At 36.2% G+C, this 19,284-nt stretch overlaps 10 protein-coding genes across 10 annotated transcripts; 5 read left to right on the top strand and 5 right to left on the bottom strand.

Moving 5' to 3' along the window:
* Positions 1-190: 190 nt before the first annotated feature.
* Positions 191-1,177, top strand: C9374_013878 (uncharacterized protein; the record flags this gene model as incomplete). Its single annotated transcript, XM_044689803.1, has 1 exon — positions 191-1,177. The coding sequence occupies one exon, from the start codon at positions 191-193 to the stop codon at positions 1,175-1,177; it is 987 nt and encodes a 328-aa protein (XP_044553310.1).
* Positions 1,178-1,223: 46 nt separating this feature from the next.
* C9374_013877 (uncharacterized protein) lies at positions 1,224-4,546 on the bottom strand (the record flags this gene model as incomplete). The annotated part of the gene is made up of 2 exons (XM_044689801.1): positions 1,224-4,027; positions 4,234-4,546. 2 exons carry the CDS (start codon positions 4,544-4,546, stop codon positions 1,224-1,226), a joined length of 3,117 nt encoding a protein of 1,038 aa, XP_044553309.1.
* A 68-nt stretch (positions 4,547-4,614) lies between these two features.
* On the bottom strand, positions 4,615-5,712 carry C9374_013876 (uncharacterized protein; the record flags this gene model as incomplete). The annotated part of the gene is made up of 1 exon (XM_044689800.1): positions 4,615-5,712. One exon carries the CDS (start codon positions 5,710-5,712, stop codon positions 4,615-4,617), a length of 1,098 nt encoding a protein of 365 aa, XP_044553308.1.
* Positions 5,713-7,117: 1,405 nt separating this feature from the next.
* Positions 7,118-7,591, bottom strand: C9374_013875 (uncharacterized protein; the record flags this gene model as incomplete). The annotated part of the gene is made up of 1 exon (XM_044689799.1): positions 7,118-7,591. The coding sequence occupies one exon, from the start codon at positions 7,589-7,591 to the stop codon at positions 7,118-7,120; it is 474 nt and encodes a 157-aa protein (XP_044553307.1).
* Positions 7,592-7,768: 177 nt separating this feature from the next.
* Positions 7,769-11,442, top strand: C9374_013874 (uncharacterized protein; the record flags this gene model as incomplete). Its single annotated transcript, XM_044689798.1, has 3 exons — positions 7,769-8,751; positions 8,826-9,937; positions 9,989-11,442. The coding sequence occupies 3 exons, from the start codon at positions 7,769-7,771 to the stop codon at positions 11,440-11,442; spliced, it is 3,549 nt and encodes a 1,182-aa protein (XP_044553306.1).
* Positions 11,443-11,507: 65 nt separating this feature from the next.
* C9374_013873 (uncharacterized protein) lies at positions 11,508-12,737 on the top strand (the record flags this gene model as incomplete). The annotated part of the gene is made up of 1 exon (XM_044689797.1): positions 11,508-12,737. One exon carries the CDS (start codon positions 11,508-11,510, stop codon positions 12,735-12,737), a length of 1,230 nt encoding a protein of 409 aa, XP_044553305.1.
* Positions 12,738-12,818: 81 nt separating this feature from the next.
* Positions 12,819-14,753, top strand: C9374_013872 (uncharacterized protein; the record flags this gene model as incomplete). Its single annotated transcript, XM_044689796.1, has 8 exons — positions 12,819-12,864; positions 13,039-13,236; positions 13,336-13,520; positions 13,634-13,664; positions 13,715-13,768; positions 13,875-13,917; positions 13,967-14,199; positions 14,266-14,753. 8 exons carry the CDS (start codon positions 12,819-12,821, stop codon positions 14,751-14,753), a joined length of 1,278 nt encoding a protein of 425 aa, XP_044553304.1.
* A 99-nt stretch (positions 14,754-14,852) lies between these two features.
* C9374_013871 (uncharacterized protein) lies at positions 14,853-16,436 on the bottom strand (the record flags this gene model as incomplete). Its single annotated transcript, XM_044689795.1, has 1 exon — positions 14,853-16,436. One exon carries the CDS (start codon positions 16,434-16,436, stop codon positions 14,853-14,855), a length of 1,584 nt encoding a protein of 527 aa, XP_044553303.1.
* A 114-nt stretch (positions 16,437-16,550) lies between these two features.
* C9374_013870 (uncharacterized protein) lies at positions 16,551-17,504 on the bottom strand (the record flags this gene model as incomplete). The annotated part of the gene is made up of 1 exon (XM_044689794.1): positions 16,551-17,504. One exon carries the CDS (start codon positions 17,502-17,504, stop codon positions 16,551-16,553), a length of 954 nt encoding a protein of 317 aa, XP_044553302.1.
* A 75-nt stretch (positions 17,505-17,579) lies between these two features.
* C9374_013869 (uncharacterized protein) lies at positions 17,580-18,873 on the top strand (the record flags this gene model as incomplete). The annotated part of the gene is made up of 2 exons (XM_044689793.1): positions 17,580-18,475; positions 18,516-18,873. The coding sequence occupies 2 exons, from the start codon at positions 17,580-17,582 to the stop codon at positions 18,871-18,873; spliced, it is 1,254 nt and encodes a 417-aa protein (XP_044553301.1).
* Positions 18,874-19,284: the final 411 nt, after the last annotated feature.

The following is a 19,284-nucleotide window of genomic DNA, read 5'->3' as shown; positions in this document are numbered from 1 at the left end:
TTCGAGAGAAGTGATAGAACTGAAAATATTCTGACCGTGATAAGGTGCTTTTTCGCACAGACGTCAATAACTAGTTGCCAACAGCTGTCGCAGGAAGAGACAACGATCATCAGCAAAACAACAAAATTTGGATTTGTTATAAATGGACAATTCGAAATTCAAAATAAAAATAATATTAAATTAAAAAAAAATGATCACGAATCCCCGCATTAATATTTTCACCACATTACCATCGGAACTGATTCTCCAAATTTTTGAATTTTGTAGCGGAATAGATTTACTTCAATTGTATACTACAAGTTCCAAATTAAGAAACGATTTCATGATGATGGAAACGTTGGAGAATGATCCAAATCACATGGAAATGACTACCATTTACAATTTTGAATTAATGAACAAGTTATTACCTTCCCGATCGTGTTATCATCAAGCAATATTATTAATTTCTCCTCCAGGAAATTTAATATTTAAAATTGCATATTATGAATATATCAAAGAACGTGCAGAAAAAGCTTGTCATGAAATGAAACATGAAGAAGGCACAGTCCATCCATCTGTCAGTGGATTAAATTTACCATCATTTGAAACGAATATGAGTCTTTTGAATGGATTGGGATATAAATCTGTGAAAATTGCCTGTGTGGGACCTTCCAAAAGTGGGAAAACAAAGTACGTGAATTGTGTGACTGGACAATCACAGTTTGCTGAGGATCGACAGGGAGTTGGAGCGTTTGTTCGAAATATGCAAGTCGTCTTTCATTCTTATTTGTTTCAGTTGGAGATTTGGGATATTGCTCGATCGAAAGGAATGGAAAGGATTTTCATGAGTCACAGCGATTTTGTCATGTTTTGCTTTGACTTGAATCATGTACAAAGTTTTCTAGAAATGTCCAAAATGATCGAAGATTGGATGATTGATCGATTTGCAAGTTTCAGTAATTTTGAACTTAATGAGCACTTGCTTGAGAATCGAATGTATATGTGCATCATTGGAATGAAGAATGATCTACCAAGAAAGGTAACGAATGACATGATTCAACAATTATTGAATTCGTTTAGCATGCAAGACTTGAGAAATTGTCGAATACAATATTTCGAATTAAGCACCAAGAATAACACTGGAATGTATCTTCCATTGTTTCACATGTTGAGAACTATGGAGAATGACATTGCATAAGTGTCAGTCCAATGCATTTATTTCATGTAAGAACCATTCATGCAAGTTAATTCCTTTCGAAGGCAGCTTGAGTTGCAGCAATTCTTCCAAATACCACACATTCCAGCAAGCTGTTACCTGCAAGTCGATTCTTTCCGTGACAACCTCCAGTCACTTCTCCTGCTGCATAGAGATTGCCAATGACTTCATTGATTTCCTGTGTTTTTCTTCGAAGTACTTGTGCATGAGAATTAAACAAGAGACCTCCTTGAGTGTAGTGAATGGCAGGTGTAATTCGAGCCATATAAATTGGAGCGTTCTTCTTTTCTTCCAAGTTGAATTTCGATGGGAAGACACTCTTTCCAAAAGTATCCTTAAAATTCACATTCGATCTTCGTGAATCTACAAAGTCGTCATAATCCAAAATAGTCTCTTCAAGATTTTCACAAAAATTCAGAGAAATATTTTCCTTTTCACATAAATCTGTGAAATTTTCATACTTTCGAATGAGACCTTTTTTCACATAAAAAGAAGTCAAACTTTCACCGAAAGAAGTCATGACAAAATCATTCATGACCATGTATGCCGTCACATGTGGATATGGCGCCTCTTTTCCACAATGTTCAAAGATGGAATCTGATACCTCATCTCTTGTTCCCAATTCATTGATAAATCTCTTTCCTTCTTGATTGACGATAATAGCTCCATAACCTCTCAACGATTCAGGTGCAAGAATGAGTGTCATTGCTGATGGATCGTTAGGATCTAGGAATGCAGTTGGATGAATTTGAATTTCTGCCATATCAATTAGGGAGGCATTCACATCTCGAACGGCCATTTTGATTCCGTCACCATTTGCCCACATGCCATTCGTGGAGGGCAATGATGAAGTATGAGGAGCATATTGCTTGAGAAAACCTTCACGATCTTGTCCATAGCCACCTGTTGTTAAAATAACAGCATCTGCCATAATGTCTTGTGTGGTGTTTTCCTTAATGTTTAACACGCGAACTCCCTTCACAACTGTGATTGAAGATTCACTATTTGCAGTGTTGTTGTGATCGTTGTCATTGTTGAATTTGAGTAATTCAATGGCGTTATGACCTAATTTGACCGTCACACGCTCTTTCAATGAATCTGTAATAAACGCAGCAAGTTTGGAAATAATTTCACTTCCAACATTGATGGGCTTGTCAGACTTGTTCAAACTTCTGTGAGTTCTTGGCTTTGAATGGCCTCCACATTGAGAAATGATATCCAAAGGAATGCCATATTGCTGCAAAAATTGATAGGCAGCTTTTGAATCCTTAATTAAAGTTTCTAAAATTCTCCATGAATTTTCAGTAATTAGAATGTCTTCTCCTTCAATCTTTTTTCGATTCTTTGGATTTCTAATAATTCTTCTGGCCTCCTTTAGTGAAGAAAGAACCTTTCCTCCCGTGAACGATTTAATGGTATCATTCCAAAAGTGAGTATACGTATCAAAGACCATGGCCTGTTTTTGAGCTTTTGTTCCAAGTGCGTTCATTCCACTAGTAGCTTTGGCGCTGTTTCCTCCAAGTCTCAATTCCTTTTCAATTAAAATGACATTTTGATCGTAGGTTGCGGCTGCTTCAATAGTCGCTGCCAATCCTGCCAATCCACCTCCAATGACGACAATTGTTTTTCTTGGCTTTCTCAACGTCGTGCTGTTGTCTACCGTTAAAACATCTTTGGAAATGAATTCAATGGCTGTCTTGTACTGCGTTTTGAAAAGTTGAAAATGTGTAGTGTTTTGCACAGCATTAACAGTACATTGAGAATTCAATTCATTTCTGCAAAATTGCTCAATGAATGCATTTGAAGCTTGAATAGGCACAACCACGTCATCACTTGCAGTGGCAATAAATATTTTTGTGTTCTTGAGTGGAGTGCGTAAATCAACGTTGGCAGATGGAAAATTCTCAGTGAAATAATATGAATTAATAATTTCTACCATGGTGGTCAGTGTTGTGAATCTATAGGAATCAATGAGAGAATTGTTAAATACTTTTTTCCATCCATTGGCTTCGTCGTCAAACAAAAAGGCATCTCTTCCAAGAGGATCAAGAAGTGGTTGCATGTTACTTTCCCAATAATTGATATTGGTAACCATTCCTATCTGTGAAAGAATTTTGTAAATAGAATACAAAATATTGGTTCCAAGAGGTGGTTTGTAATTGTGCATTGAAAAAAAGAAATGCAATGAAGAAGCCCATCTCTTCTCGATAGGCTCGCTTGAATTTTGTTCTTTCAATAGTTCTTCTTTAACACTCTCACTGTAGTAGCCTTGTGGTGCAAGGAATGCAACATTGTCAATAGCCACATCTTGCCACGTCCATTCCTTATTCACAGTCGTATTGGACACGCTGTTATCGTATTGCCAATATTTGTCACTATCTTTAGAAAGGAGAATGTTCATCAATAAATCATTGTTGAATGTTTCTGTGAATTTTTGATGAGGTGTTGCTCGAAATATTTTCTCTCCTCTTTCTTGTCTTTTTAATTGGTCTAAATAAAAGGCCAACATGTAAGTATGTGGTGTTCCTTGAGAGAATGCAATCACAGAAAAACTTTTCAATCTTAATTTTCTCACCACATACAATAAATCCAGAGCTGATGCTTCATAATAATTGACAGCAAGAGGCTCTAAATTATATACTGGTGTTCCATCGGAATAAATAGAGGAGATGACAGGACTTGTTTGACCCACCCCAGGTCGATCGATGCTTAATACTCGTAATTTCTTGTCTCCTCCAAAACTTCGTATCATATGATGATCGATGGGATGTCTCCAACGACGAGATCCTGGCACGCCATGAATTTGAAAAATGGTATAAATATTCTTGTCATCTAATTTTCGATTCAGAAAAGAATTTCATTGAACCCATCATGAATTCAAAATCATCACAATAATTAATCATATCCAAATGATGAGTGATATTTAAATGATATTCAATATTATGTAACAATATATATGATATCCATTCATTGAATCAAAAAAGTAAGCCACACAATAATTTCATCAAAAATTAAAAACACATGAATCCCATACATACCATCACTCACACGAGTGGTTGAATTAATCGTTCCAATTTCATCCACCGCTATGGTCCGCAGGACCCTAGGCTGTACACTCTTTTTACTACCTTTTCCCGAAATAACAATCGTCTTTGGAATTGTACTTTCATCAAGAATTGAGAATAACCGTAAATCCTCATCGGGATTCAAACTCATTTCATCCAAATGTTTGGTATTAGCAGGTGGAGATCTCTCCAAAAAGAAATAAATATGAACAATCACAAAACATGAGACAAAGGCTGAAACAATGCCGAGTTTGGCGAGAGTCAGCAATGATTGTAAAAATCCCATTTTTTTTCAATTCAATTAATGGACTGATCGAATTTGCCGATCAAAGTTTATGCTTTGTTTGTGTCCGATTATTTTCTTGATGCTCTATTATGTCTAATCACATTCTTCAAATACTCACTGTTAGCAATATATTTAACCCCTTCACTGTCAATGGCATTTCTTCTCAGACTCAAAAAAGTCAAATTCTTCAAACACTCGCTATTAGCAATATACCTTGCACCTTCGTTGCCAATTTTGTTGCCACTCAGATCCAAAGAAGTCAAATTCTTTAAACATTCACTATTAGCAATATATTTGACTCCTTCATTACCAATCCCATTTTCCTCCAGATCCAAAGAAGTTAAATTCTTTATACATTCACTCGTAGCGATACATTTGACTCCTTCATTGTCAATTTGATTGTATGTTAGATGTAAAGAGGTCAAATTGTTCAAATATTCACTGTTAGCAATATATTTAACACCTTCGTTGCCAATTTTGTTGCATTTCAGATCCAAAGAAGTCAAATTCTTTAAACATTCACTATTAGCAATATATTTAACACCTTCACTGTCGATTGGATTGAATCCTAGACTCAAAGAAGTCAAATATTTCAACCATGCGCTATTGGCAATATATTTGACACCTCCATCATCAATTCCATTGCCTTCCAGATCCAAATAAGTTAAATTCTTCATATATTCACTCGTGGCAATATATTTCACACCTTGATCGTCAATTCGATTGAATTCTAGATGCAAAGAAGTCAAATTGTTCATATATTCACTCGTAGCAATATATTTCACACCTTCATTGCCAATCTGATTTTTGTTCAGATCCAAAGAAGTCAAATTCTTCAAACATTCACAATTAGCTAAAAGTTTGATTGATTCATGAGCCTGTTTGAAGTAATTTTTTTTAAATGATAATGATAGCGGAATTTGAAATGATATTCGCCTCCATTGTTTTGAAATTTTCATACAAATTTGAATAATAAACAATGATTCGAGGAAATGGAAAATTTCAAAAATAATATCATCAACGAATGGTGTATTGTTGGAATTTGTTGGAGGAGAAGAACTATCTGTTTCAGTAATATTATTGATATTTGATGATGAATTTGCTGATTCAACAAGACTTTCAACCGATGACAAGATTGTTCTCTTTTTAGTGGTGAGTGTGGTCATGAGGAGTGAGAAAGATTTTTTTGATTTTGAAAATTCAGAACCAATGTGTACGCATTATTATTCAACCAAGTTCGCAGAAAATTATTTATGTAACCCAACAACTGAAACCATTCCATAACACAGCAACAGGAGAAATGTTAATGGAAAAACGACATCTGACTTGGTTAGTAAAGAATGCAAACAAGCTCTGAGCACTTCAAAAGCCAAAAGACCAGCCAAAGCATACAAAGATATCAAACACACTTTCGTCAATCCACCATAACCACTTTCAAGTGTATGCTCTTCTTGTGGTGTACTTTAAAAAAGACCAATATTAATGTTGAGGGTTAAAGTAACTATAAATAGTAATATCATAAAAAGTGCTCTGTAATAGAGAACTAACTGAGAAGCAGGTGGTTGACCCTCTCCTGTGGTAGGAGCCTGAAAATTCACTGGGTTCAGTTCATTCTCTGGTAGGAATGTATTGTCCTGGGATACATCTCTGCTAAAAGATAATGTCATAGAGATTGAAACACCATACGACAGGTGGCTGCAATCTTTGTGCGATAGGTTCAATAACTACTTGTCGGTTAGAAGAAGAATTCTCAAGAGTCACAGATGGAAATGGTCTTGGTTGAAGGGGTGCGTCTAAACCATACAGCACATTATTGAGTAATCTTCCAACATTTTCGAAATCAATCTTACTTTCGGTTTTGGGACCTTTAAAGAGTGTGTGGTAGGCAATGAAATGATCTGCCATTCTGAGACCCCTCGATTTGTCAGTTGAATTTGCACAACTTGTCCCTCTTCCCATGGCAGTACATTGATGACAGCGGAATCTCCCATTGGGGTGTGGAGGAATTGTTCCAATACCTCATCAGTCCTGAAGTCGGTGCCTACGATAAACCCAATGATCCAAATTTTGCCAGAACGTCGCAAAGTGATCACCCTTTTCAAGGAGTTTGCAAAGGCTATGTCAAACCAAAAGAAAATGCCACTGAAAAGACACACATTGAGAATGAATTCATCAAAGCCAAACAAGATCAAATCATTTCAGAAAATGATTTTTGTTTGTTCCTCTTCTTGATGATTAGGATCATTTGTACAGTTCTCCGTCATCCAGGAACAAGAGATGACAGAACATTTACTCGAGCCCTCACCATCATCCAAAGAGGTTTCTACCAAAAACTTCACTATTACCACAGTGTGGCAACGACCAGCTCCATGATTGGAGTTTTTCTCTATCCGTTCAAGAGCTGGTAAAGTTTTGCAATGAATGCCAAGATGATCTGAGTTGTCAGGTTCGGTCATTTTCTACATGCATGGCATTCTCAATTGTTCAATCTTGGAAGTTGTTCTTTGGCTAGAAAAGATAAGAGCTTAATGTGTTGCAATTTCACAATTTAATCGTCACCATGTCAAGTTTCTACTGCCGATCCAAGAACGACTCTTGATGATCCCAAACTTTATAATGATCAGGTGGAGTTTTTCCTTCATCGACATGATAATATCCCTCAGCTCCAAAGCCTTCTTGTAAATGATGTCGATCCACCACTCGACAATAGACAGCATGATGGAAAATAAAATTATTTCCATCCAAACTCTCTCGCCCGATTTCATTGAGCAATCTCCGAGCTTGCTTTTCAGTTAAATACACCTCCATGGTTTGTAAAACAGTGTTGATCTTTCTTGCAGTTATGTCTTTAATTTGTTTGATCAATTTGACTAATACTTGGAATTCATTTTCATCGGAAAAGGTGGCTGATGGAGGAATATACTTGGGTGGTTGAGGTTTTGCTTGTGGAATTTCCTTCTTGACAATGGTTCGGTAACAGGATGAGCAATAACCTTCGAATTGGTCAGAGCCGAAAAAACCGCAATTGGCTTTGCATTGAGACATTTTTTTTGTTCTTGTTTGCATCACAAGTTCATTCAAAGTTCTAGAGTGCCTTGCCAAGGTTGTTTTTTCTGTAGTCTTACAAAATTCTTCACTCTTTCGTCACCAAATAATGGATTCAAAGAGCGAGTTGATACTTTCTCAGAAGTCACGTGATCCCTTGTTTTGGAAACAAAAAAAATGGGTTTTCATCAAGAGGCTAATGTTACTCATCGTAGCAGCAGCAATGGCCATCATGTGTCCGATGGTGATGACGCAGCAACTATTGCTACCCTACTCTCTGAAGATCATGATCCTAGAGTTGTGGATCATCAACAACAACAAGTATATTATTCGGTCGTGGCTTCGGAAGAAATTGAATATGTTCCGTCATCTTCACCTTCGGTATTGCATCAACAGGATGAGTCATTTGATTCCAATTCCGAGAAGGAATTCGATGACTCTCCTAGAGATAACTCGCTTCGGATTGTGTATGGAAATTTTGAATCATCCAATTTTGAAAATCAAAAGTTAATACATGAACATTATTACGATCATATTTTAACGCCTCAGTTAAAACAAAGGCAACGTGATTTAGCTAATTTCTTACTTAATTATAATTATCATCAGAACATAATTTTGAAAATATTCAGTTTAATATGTTGGATTTTTTATAATATTATCATTACTTTTATTGTACATTTTTGCTTGAAGAATATTATTTTCTACATCATCTCGTTGATCTATAGATGTTGTAATTGCGAGAGATACAATTTTGGCTCTCTCAGCACGACTAGTGTTGTTAATGACGACATTTCATCGTCATCATCGATCACTACTGATCATTTTAATACCTTTTCTCTTCACAGGATTTTTCAAAATAGAAGAGATTTTGAAAAATATTGGAAACAAGCAACCACGTGGCTGTGGAATTTTTTATTTGCGGATAACAATGAGTCACTTCAGACTATTTCGGAAGGTGTTACATCAAGAACTCTATTTTCAAGAGACAGAAACTGCAACTACCCTAGATTTTGTGACAACACCATCAGCAATACCAAATACAAGTGGTACAACTTTTTTTGGAAGAGCATTAGTGAACAATTTTCACTTCGAATGAATCAGTATTTTTTAGCTCTGGCGTGCTTGCAATTTTGGAAAGTAGCAAGCCCAACAAACCCAATGTAAGGATTGTCGTTTGATTCTATTTATTAATGTTATCATTGGTAATTTACAAATATACCTCGAACATGCGTAGAACTACTTGGATTCCTCTCATCGTAGTGGTAACCGTTGGCGTAGCCAAAGAATTCATTGACGACTACTTTCGATATAAAAAAGATACAGAAATTAACTTGAATAAGGTCACCATTGTTAGAAGTGGATCTTTTCATGTGATACCTTCTTATCAAGTTCAAGTTGGAGATATTGTCTATCTTCAAGAGGAGGAACAAATACGAGCAGATATGATTTTACTGAAATCAAGTAACATTTTGAAGAAGGAGAAAATTAGTCGTGTAGAGAGCGGTGACGATGTAGATCCCACAACAAACGATTTTTTGTGTGATATATCTGGAGGAATTGCGTGGATTGAAACATCTGCACTGGACGGAGAGTCACATTATAAGGAACGAAAAGCTATACCGGAAGTGCAAAAACTCTTTTCGAACAATGTGAATGAATATAGCAACATTCTCAACAATTTTTCGTGCATCGTGGAATGCTCGCTACCCAATGCAGATCTTGATCACTTCAGAGGAGATTTGCTTGTTGCTGATAGAATGGGAGGTTTCACCAGATATCCATTGTCGTATCACAATTTACTTCTTCAAGGAACCACTTTGAAAAGCACGTCCCATGCTCTGGCACTGGTAGTCTATACTGGAAATGAAACCAAGATTGGAATGAACAAAAAGGAAGCAGAAATGAAATGGACAAAAATGGACAATTTTATTAACCATGTTGTCGTTGGAATATTTATGGTCCAATTGGTGATTGGCCTTAGTTTTGGAATTATTGGAAATTATTATAACATTTTACAGAGCCAGCATAGCCCATTTTATCTGGCGTTGGATCAATATCCGATTCTATCCGTGACAAACGCGAGCACCAATACGCTTCTTCTTTTCCGAATTTTATATAATTTCATTTACCCAATTCTACCATATTTGATCATACCTTTACGATTCACAATGCTATGCTCGCTCATGATCCCACAATCTCTCAAAATTACCTCAGATATTACCAAGTACATTATTTCAATGTTTTTTATTGCCAAAGATAATGGCTTGAGTGACAAGAGAGGAAATATGCCAAGTTGTTCGAACACCTCAGTGGCCGAAGACTTGGGCCAAATCCAATACATATTTAGTAAGTACCATCGTATTGTGACAATGTAGAAATTTTAACATTTTTACAAAGCTGACAAGACAGGAACAATCACTGAAAATTTACTGACTTTATCACGAGTTATTGTTGATGGACAAGTGATACGAGTACCAAAACACACGAACTGTAGCACTGCAAGTACCACTCATTTTCTTTGGACTCACAATACGGCATCAAACGACTCCATTAGTATGAAATTTTTACGAAACTTGGCCCTTTGTCATACGGTCTATTGTGAAAATGCAGAAAATGTATATATGCCTCATTACAGATCTAGCTCTCCTGAAGAGGACGCATTTGTAAAATTTGCTGCATCACAAGGAGTAGTTCTCAATTATAGAGATGAAGAAAGAATGGTGTTAAAAATTTACGACAACCGTGACGAAAATTCAAGAGACCGATCATTTGTGCTTGAAGAGTATCGCATCTTAAAAGTTCTCTATTTTACAAGCGATCGAAGAAGAATGTCCATTATCGTCAAGCAGCAAGAAATAGACAATATAGATTCCCTGACAAGATATTTTATCATGTGTAAGGGAGCAGATGACGTATTATCGGAAAGAATGGACAATAAGGATCCTTCTTTGCTACAACAAACACTATCTCACATTCAAACATTGGCTTCCCAAGAAGGCCTTCGTGTCATGTTGATGGCATATCGAGAACTCAGCTCAGACGAAGTGTCAACTTTTATGGAACGCATTTCTCTCGCTGATGATAGCAATGAACAGAGTATTTTTGAAGAAATTGAAACAAATTTCCAATTGCTTGGAGCCACCGCCATGGAGGACAAATTACAAGAGGGTGCAGCTGAATGCATAGAGAGTCTAAGAGATGCTGGAATTTCCATTTGGATGTTAACTGGGGATAAGATGGAAACTGCAGTTCAAATTGCCCAGACATGCCACATCATTCCATCTCTTCCTTCGGATGATCTTTTATTAATTTATTTGAGAGGATCCTCGGTTGTTACCGTGAGAGATGCTTTACACCAAGCTTTGACAAAATTAGGAAATAGTTCTCACCTCTTTGCATGCTTAATTTTTGAAGGCAAAATTCTTAACTATATTCTGAGCGATGACGACACTAATCATCACAATCAAACAGCTGAAATTAAGTCCTTAGAAAATTTGATACTGTTCTTGAGACTGTGTGAACAAGTTCAAGCTTGTGTCTGTTGCAGAATGACTCCCAAGTTTAAAGGGAAAATTGTCAGAATGATCAAATATCCTGTGACCAACATTGAAGACTCAAACAATAATAACCGATTGCAATCACTGAGCTCACCAATATGTCTCGCGATTGGAGATGGAGGAAATGACGTCAACATGATTTTAGAAGCAGATGTAGGAGTTGGAATCAGCAGTTCGGTAAAACCTACCGAGATGATAGCACAATTATTTCAGATCAAGAAATTCACACCGAAAATGAGAATTTACAAGCAGTGCGAGCCGCCGATTTTGGAATTCCAAGATTTAGTGCTCTAAAAAGACTAATATTAGTTCACGGAAGAAATAGCTACAAGAGACTTGCTCTCGTGTCTCAATATACCATGTACAAGTCTGTAGTGTTGGCGGCTTGTCAATTGGTGTACAATTTATTTTTCACATATTTTAGTGGAAGCACAATTTTACAATCCCATTCCCTTGTGTTTTATAATATTCTTTATACGAGCTTGCTTCCATTTGCATTTTCAATGGGAGATATTAGTGTTGGAGAATTTTTACAATTCCTTTCACCAATCAAACAGACAAGAAACAACACTATTAATCATCAACAGCAGCATCATGGGCACTCATTCGAGGTTTCAGACATGGCTCTCGAGAAAATTCCAGAACTTTACAAATCAAGCCAAAAAGGAGAGACTATTACAAAACACAGTCTGGTGCTATGGTTTTTAAATGCTATTTATCAAGGATTTACAATTATTGCAATATTCTCACTCAGTGCTGGATCATTCTCTCAAGGGTGTGCATGTTTTTCAAAACAATATGGAGACTCTCCTATAGGTACCGCTGAGGAAATCTCCAAATATGGTCATTTCAAAAGTGAACTGGAACATTTGAATAGTCTTGTCATGTTTGTTCTAGTCACGGTTCAGTGGATTACTGTGAAATTAATTTATAATTGGAATACTGTGACAAGAATATACTGTGCTGAGAAGAGAAAATTTTCACTCATATCCATGATTTTAAAACTCAGATTTTCTAACATTATTATGGGAATTAGTGTGATTGCATTCTTAATTATTAACGCCATGACTTTCTCAGGAATTTCATCAACTCGATCCATTTTCTCCATGCTTCTAGTATTTGGAAATTATTCATGCTTGTATTTAATTGCTTTGCTGACCATTGTGATCTGCATTTTACCATCTCTGTTTGTCATGTGGGGAATTCGAGATGGTCAGCTCATTCTTCTCTATCAAGCATTATTCCACAAAAAAACTCATGGAATTGCATATCAAACTATTTCTGCAATGGACGACGATCAAAACACAAGTGAAATACCTCCCATGACTCCATCTGAATATGCCTTATTGAAATTTAACATTTCTGCATTTGTCAGACATGAAGAAGAGAAATTTTATCACGAGAGAGACGCGTCACGTCACCGAACCACACATGCATCCAATGAAAATACGATTGAACCAATAGCCACTCAAGATCATTCATTGAGTCATGACGAGTGCCACTCCAATCAAGCAGAAGATGAATTTTATCACACTCTCAGAAACAAGGTGAGATTTTCAATGAATCTTCCACTAAAAACTACTCAATGAGTCCATGGACTTGTCAATGTTTTCGAGACCACAGTTCAGAAGTATAATAGCACGAATTCAGAATAATAACAATAAAAAAAAATGAAAAGTAACTTTCCGAGCAAGTTTTATTCTCCCGATACCATCTGTAGGTTTTTGAGTGTTGATGATGAGAGTGATGTAATATTTCTGTAACACCAAATGAATATTATTATTATTATTATATATATTCATACGATGATAATTTTTTTACCAATGATTCATGAATTGATCATTTATGAAATGATTTTAAACATGATGGATTTGATCATCATCACAACAGGGCTCTTTGGAAAAAATCAAGATGGACAATTAATCACAGATGAAGGTAGATCTGCCGTTGCTGATCGTACGAACAATGTAAAAATAACTCCGATAAGCGAACATCAACTGTTTCCGTATGGGGATAAATTAAAGTGGATCGGAGCAGGAGATCACTTTACTATTTTTGTTACACGTTCCAATGTTGTCTATGGAGCAGGTAGAGTATTTCAAATAATGATCCTAGTTCATGATCTTCTAAATGCAATCTATTAATATTTTGGACGTTGAATAATTGTTCATTGAATCACATTCATAGGACAAAACACAAGCGGTCAACTTGGTTTGGATCACAATCGACAATTAGAGGAGAAAATTGTGAGAATTACATTTTTTGATCACAAAAATATTGCCTACATTTCGTGTGGAGCTTATTTTACATATTATTTGGAAGAAGTTGGAAATAGTCAAATTATTTATGTTTGTGGAAAGAATACAAGTGGAGTAAGTGTCACATCAATAGATATGAGAAATGAAATTTTGTATTGGTGCATTCGTATGTGTGAATATTCATGCATGAACAACTCTATATATTATTTCCTGATTTATTATGATAGCAATTAGGACTTGGAGAAAGGCAGCGATCTCGTTTGGAAGTTTATCCACCTGAACGATTACAAACATCTTTTTAATACCAGGAGATCGTATTGAAAAAATTGTTTGTGGATACGAAAGCACATTGTTACTAACAAGTTGAGTATTAGAAATTTTTATAATTAGTATTATTGAAGTCATTGAATCCTGACATACGTTGTACATTTTTATATGAAAAATCTTAACAATTAATATTCAACAAAGAACAAGGACATTTATATGGATGTGGTAGTAATGGAACGAATCAGTAAGTTGAATCCAACACGAGTTAGTTTCTCATCATACCGTGAAAATAGATTAGGAACATTTCCAGGTAGTGAAGAAGACTCAATTTCATCGTTTACTCACTGTATTTATGAACTCCTTCCCAATGAGAAAATTATCGACGTTTCCCTAGGCACGAGTTATGTTTTAATCTTGACAGATCATGGAAATGTGCTGACCAATAATATAACGCAACAACCATACACCAAAATAGGAACCTCACTTTGTGCTCCCTTCTCGAAAATTCATTTTGGAGCTTCGATATGTAAGTGTGTCATGTTGAATTTCAAGCTTCTCTAACATGATTTTCCACGATAATGTATTAACAAAGGTTTTTTACAAATTTCAAAAAACCATCCTGATCATTCTCTGGCTGGACGGGTGATGAGCTTTACTGAAGAGTACGCGAGCGAAAGAGCACTCGAAGAAATGTTTTACTCTCTAGATGACAAGACCATTAATTCACAAGATTTTGATTTGGAATCGATCAGTGGGTTAACGGGCTTCTTTTTCATCTCGAAAGATTACAAGGTGTATTGCTTGGGAACCAATGAATCGAACGAGTGTGGTCTAGATTCACTTGAAATTGGTAGTGTGACAGAGCCAATGCGACACTTGGTACTGGAAGATATCATCACTCGTACGCTCTCGTTTTCAAAGCAACACATGAAGCCCACGATTGTCTGTGGATATTCTCACTCCATTCTTTATTTCTCTTCACAGGAAACTAGAGATTATAGACTCTTCTTTGGAAATTTGGAAAAACATGCATCACATAGAACGGCACTAAGTGACATTAGTTTTGTGTTTTTAGACTAGTGATTGTCCATCCAACCTGAGAAATACAGAGCTCGAAATTTCCAATCCACAACAAACATTTTTGCATCCCACTGCCTTTTAAAAACTAATAACATGATCCTATTTGAAATAAAAACAAATGGGTCTCTTTTTGAAGCCTTTCTTTTTGCTTTTTTCAGAGGTCGTGTTTTCCTTCTCTGATTTCTCGATAAAGATTGTTTCACATCGCGAGAAACCAACTTGCTTCATCAAGTATTCATGAAACGCAGTTGGCCTAAATTTGATATTCTTGAATTGTTCTTGAAACGTTGGTGTGAGGTCTCTCTTCTTGGCATAGCTCTTCCACGTTTGCGGTTCTAATACAAATATTCCTCCGTTGCTTTTCAATAGGCGGAAAACTTTGTGAAACAAAAATTTGATGGAGTCATCCCCGTAATTCAAATGTATCCATTTAGTGACACTCAAACAAGTAATGATATCGTATGGTCTCTTGTTTGATGTTTTTTCAAGAGATGTGTTTAGGAGTGTCTCGAATTTGTTTTCTCGTGCCTTTCCTAGAGACTCTAAATTTGATACGAGAGGGGCAATTTCCTCCACAAAATTTTGAGTTTTAAAGTGAATCTTGTCAATAAGTGGCAACATGTATGATTTCTTGCACAATACAATATTTTGTCCATTTTCTCCTTTGGTTTTTAGTAGCTTTCTATTATTTTCCCAAATGAAAAGTTTTTCTTCCTTTTCCGATGCTTCAAGTCGTTCCATGGCAACATAGGTTTGTACACTCATTCCTAGGTGATCATCTTGTTTAGATTCCGTATCCTCAATTGTGTTAAATTTTTTGAGAGCTTCCAAATGATTCTTTGCGTGACGAATTAATTCTGCATCAATATCAATGGCATCCAGTGATTTGAGGGTGATTGATTTTCCGTTATCCACACGTCCAGATAATGACCCATCGATCAAATCTGCCATTTGAATGGTAAATAATCCTTGATTACAGCCAATATCTAAGCATGAAAGCTCGAAAGAAGTAGTTGTCTCGTCACACTGTTTAAAGTGTGTGGATAGAGCTTGTGCGATAATTTCTAGTCGTGGATCAATATGAGAGAGTTCACATTGTTTTCTTTTAGAATCTGTTGTCGTCATAATAGTAGAAGTGGGCGAGGAAGAGGACCCTCTCAAATTTTCATCATTATATCTGTATGAATAATAATTTTTATAATTTCCGAATATTTTCCCACTTGTCGTATTCTTGTTGGTAGCATTGCTTGTACTTTCAAGGGTTGTACTAAAAGAATTATTCGAAGAATCTGGAAGGTTATTCTTCTTGCCGAAATTCTTGTTGGATGAAGAATGATTAATTTTTCTCTTTTTTGTTTTTCCAAAATTTGTCGTGTTATTAGTATCGGGTAATTGTGTATGAATTGCTTGTTGAGCCAACTGTGTTTGATGATTTTGTTCGCTTTCCTGTTGAGTTTTAATTTCCTCCAATGATGACGATTGCTGATGAGCAGAATCGGAGGTAATAGTAGTGAAACCATCTTCATTTTGAGTATTCAACCCTTCGATTATATTCTCAAACATTCCATGATTTAATTCGTAAGAACCACCTTCATGAATCGGTTGTGTTTGTAAAGGAATTTCATCGGTTGTTGCTGAACACGCTTCTGGTTCCGATAGAGGTTCGAGTTTGCGTTTACTCATTTTTTTTTCTTCTCTTGATGCTTTCACACTTCTTCACTCCATGTTCAATCACATTCTCTTATTGCCTTATTGAAGCTGTATGAAAAGCTTTTCACACAATTTATCCTCCACGAATCACTCACCAAAGATGGTACTCTTTCTATAGCTTTCCAATTGAACCATTTGGCCATACAGCGCATTATTCTGTAAATCTTGATCCAATTCCACTTGTTGTTGCCGACGAGTGTCAGGTGCCATCTTGTGTTCTCGTTGTAACTGTTGGAATTTTTCAATACGAGCCAATGGTACAAAGAGAGGACCTTCTGAGTTGGGAGATGTCAAGTTACCAACCACACTATCACGAGAGGATGATAAAGGCTGCTCATCATCCATAGATGTTGACAATTCATGTAAATAAAAGCGACCCTTTTGAGAACGAGGCATTGGATCACTATGATGCAACGACGATTGTGGCGACTTGTACAATGAATGCTCTCGTAATTGTTCAAGTTGTTGGAAGGGAGAGGATGATTGAATATTAATACCTCTCCGAGAAGTATTCAAAGAATGATGATGAACACGATTGCTGCGGTAAGAGAAACACCATTCCAACATGTTTAAAACAACAAATCCCAACACGGAACCTATGGAAAGTGATTTCAATACTTTCATGACACGCTGGGTGAAAACTTGCTCGGAGAGAACTTGGCACAACCAATGGACTGAATGGAAAAGTGTGGATGATGATGATGGTATGGAGGTGTGGTTTGTTGTTGTTTCTTCTTCTGGTGATGAGGAGGCTGTTGAGTGATGAATATTCATGGATGGTTGAGAAGTTGTTGTTATTGTTGGAAGTGAACCATGAATATCCGTTTCTTGTTGAGGATGATCATCTTTTGTTTCCTCCTTCCGATGATGAAAATTTTGTTCTTCAGTAGATGTAGATAATTGATGATGATCATCATCGTTACTCTGCTGTTTTCTATTCATACTATAATTGCTGTTGTATTTGTAAACCAGCCGATGCAAGGCTTTCATATTCAACTCGGAAGCAATTCTTTGGTTTCTTGCTTCGTCATTTTCGTTCATGATGGAACAAAATTTGTGTAACGGAAAACTTTTTTTATTCTTTTCTTTTCCAAAAGATCTCAAACAGATTAAAAAATGTTTCGAAACAAACCATCCACACCAATTGTTACTTTGGAAAAGCTTCAACAAGTATTGCCTTTCGGGAAGGATATTTCTCAAATTTCTTCGTGTGAGCTAGTGGCCAAACAAGGAGTGGTTGCGAGGACTTATCGTATTGAGCTCGTACATGTCAATCGTGATGATGATGATGATTTAATGAAACGTCCAGATCAAATACTTTTGAAAACCAATACACGAGGATTTGCAGCAGGAAAACAAGCTGCCTATGAAAAGGAAATGAACATGTTCAGAAAGGTGTTGCCATTGTTACAACATTCATGGTTGTCGGAAAAAGCATCGGATTTGAATAATGATGAATTATTTGCTCCAATTATATATGCCATTGATTACAATATGGAAACAAAAACCATGATGATTTTTATGGAATACTTGGAAACGCGTGATGACCCATCTCAATCTTATCAATTATCATGCTCGTCAAGATCGTACTTTGGTGAAAATGCAATACCTATTAAGGATAAAAGAATTGCAACAAGCGTTTTGAAAAAACTGAAACAATTACAAATAGCATTCAATTCAAATATTTTACAGAAATATGGCAAAGAAAAATTGTCGTCTGACGATTTCAAGATGGAACATTCCATCTACTCGGCTCTCGAATTCTTATTTAAAATTCCCATCGAGAAGGGAAAGGCGATGGGAGCTGAGGCTATTGCTAACTTGTTTACCAAACAGTTTAAAGAAGATTTAGAATCGATTTGTGACATGGACGAAAGTAGATATCCAGAGGAACTTTCCGAGCTCGTACAAAAGACTCGTCTAATTTGTGACAAGTTTAATTCTGAAAAAGAGTTACAACAAGCAGTGTTGTACATGTTGAGTGGAGAATGCTCCAATCAGCATTGTTCATGGTGATTTCAAATTGGATAATATTCATATTTGTGAAACTAGGAATAATGAAGATGTAAACATTAGCGTGAGATTTATCGATTGGCAAACGTGTGGCTATGGAAATCCATTGGCAGATGTCGTCAATTTTATTTGTCAATCACTCGACCCTGAATTGCAACAAACCATGTATGGAACTTTAATTTCTGAATTTGCCAACGAATACATGAATCTGGAGACTGAGTTGCAACCATGTCTAAAAAGTGCTCTATGGTTTCAAATGTACTACTCGACCACGTACGCTAAAATGTTCAAGAACGCACATGCCAATTTAAAGAAGGAAATTGGTTCTCTCTATGATTTGCTATTAAGAGGTTCATTGTCCATTTCCAATCTACTACTAAGGTCTATGGAACCATAATTATTTTTGTTACTACAGTGGCTTAATTCACAGGAGACAGTAAATGAATTTCTAGAGGTCATTCTGTTCAGTTAGGAACTGATCACACGAACTCTTCAAAATGGATATTTAATTTAAATGGAATGATATGGATTTCACACAAACATGATCATCATAATATCCTAAAGCCGAGAAGAAGACATTATCAGAAATGTAGAATATCCAAAACCATACACGAGATGACGAAGCAGTTCATGAACTTATCTATTACAGATTTCATTTCCAATTAGTCAATGAACTATATATGCCACCCATCAACCCTTTAAAATCAAACATTCTCTTTCCTCTCAGAACTCACTCAACAACAAAAAAACTTGTTTGACAAACATACGATTCGAACACATACGACTTTTCACGCATTGATTCAAGCGT

The sequence above is a fragment of the Naegleria lovaniensis genome (genome assembly GCF_003324165.1).
Source record: "Naegleria lovaniensis strain ATCC 30569 chromosome Unknown tig007, whole genome shotgun sequence".
NCBI classification, from domain to species: domain Eukaryota; phylum Heterolobosea; class Eutetramitea; order Acrasida; family Naegleriidae; genus Naegleria; species Naegleria lovaniensis.
The sequence above is the reverse complement of the archived record's forward strand: the minus strand, read 5'-3'. Positions and strand labels throughout refer to the sequence as shown.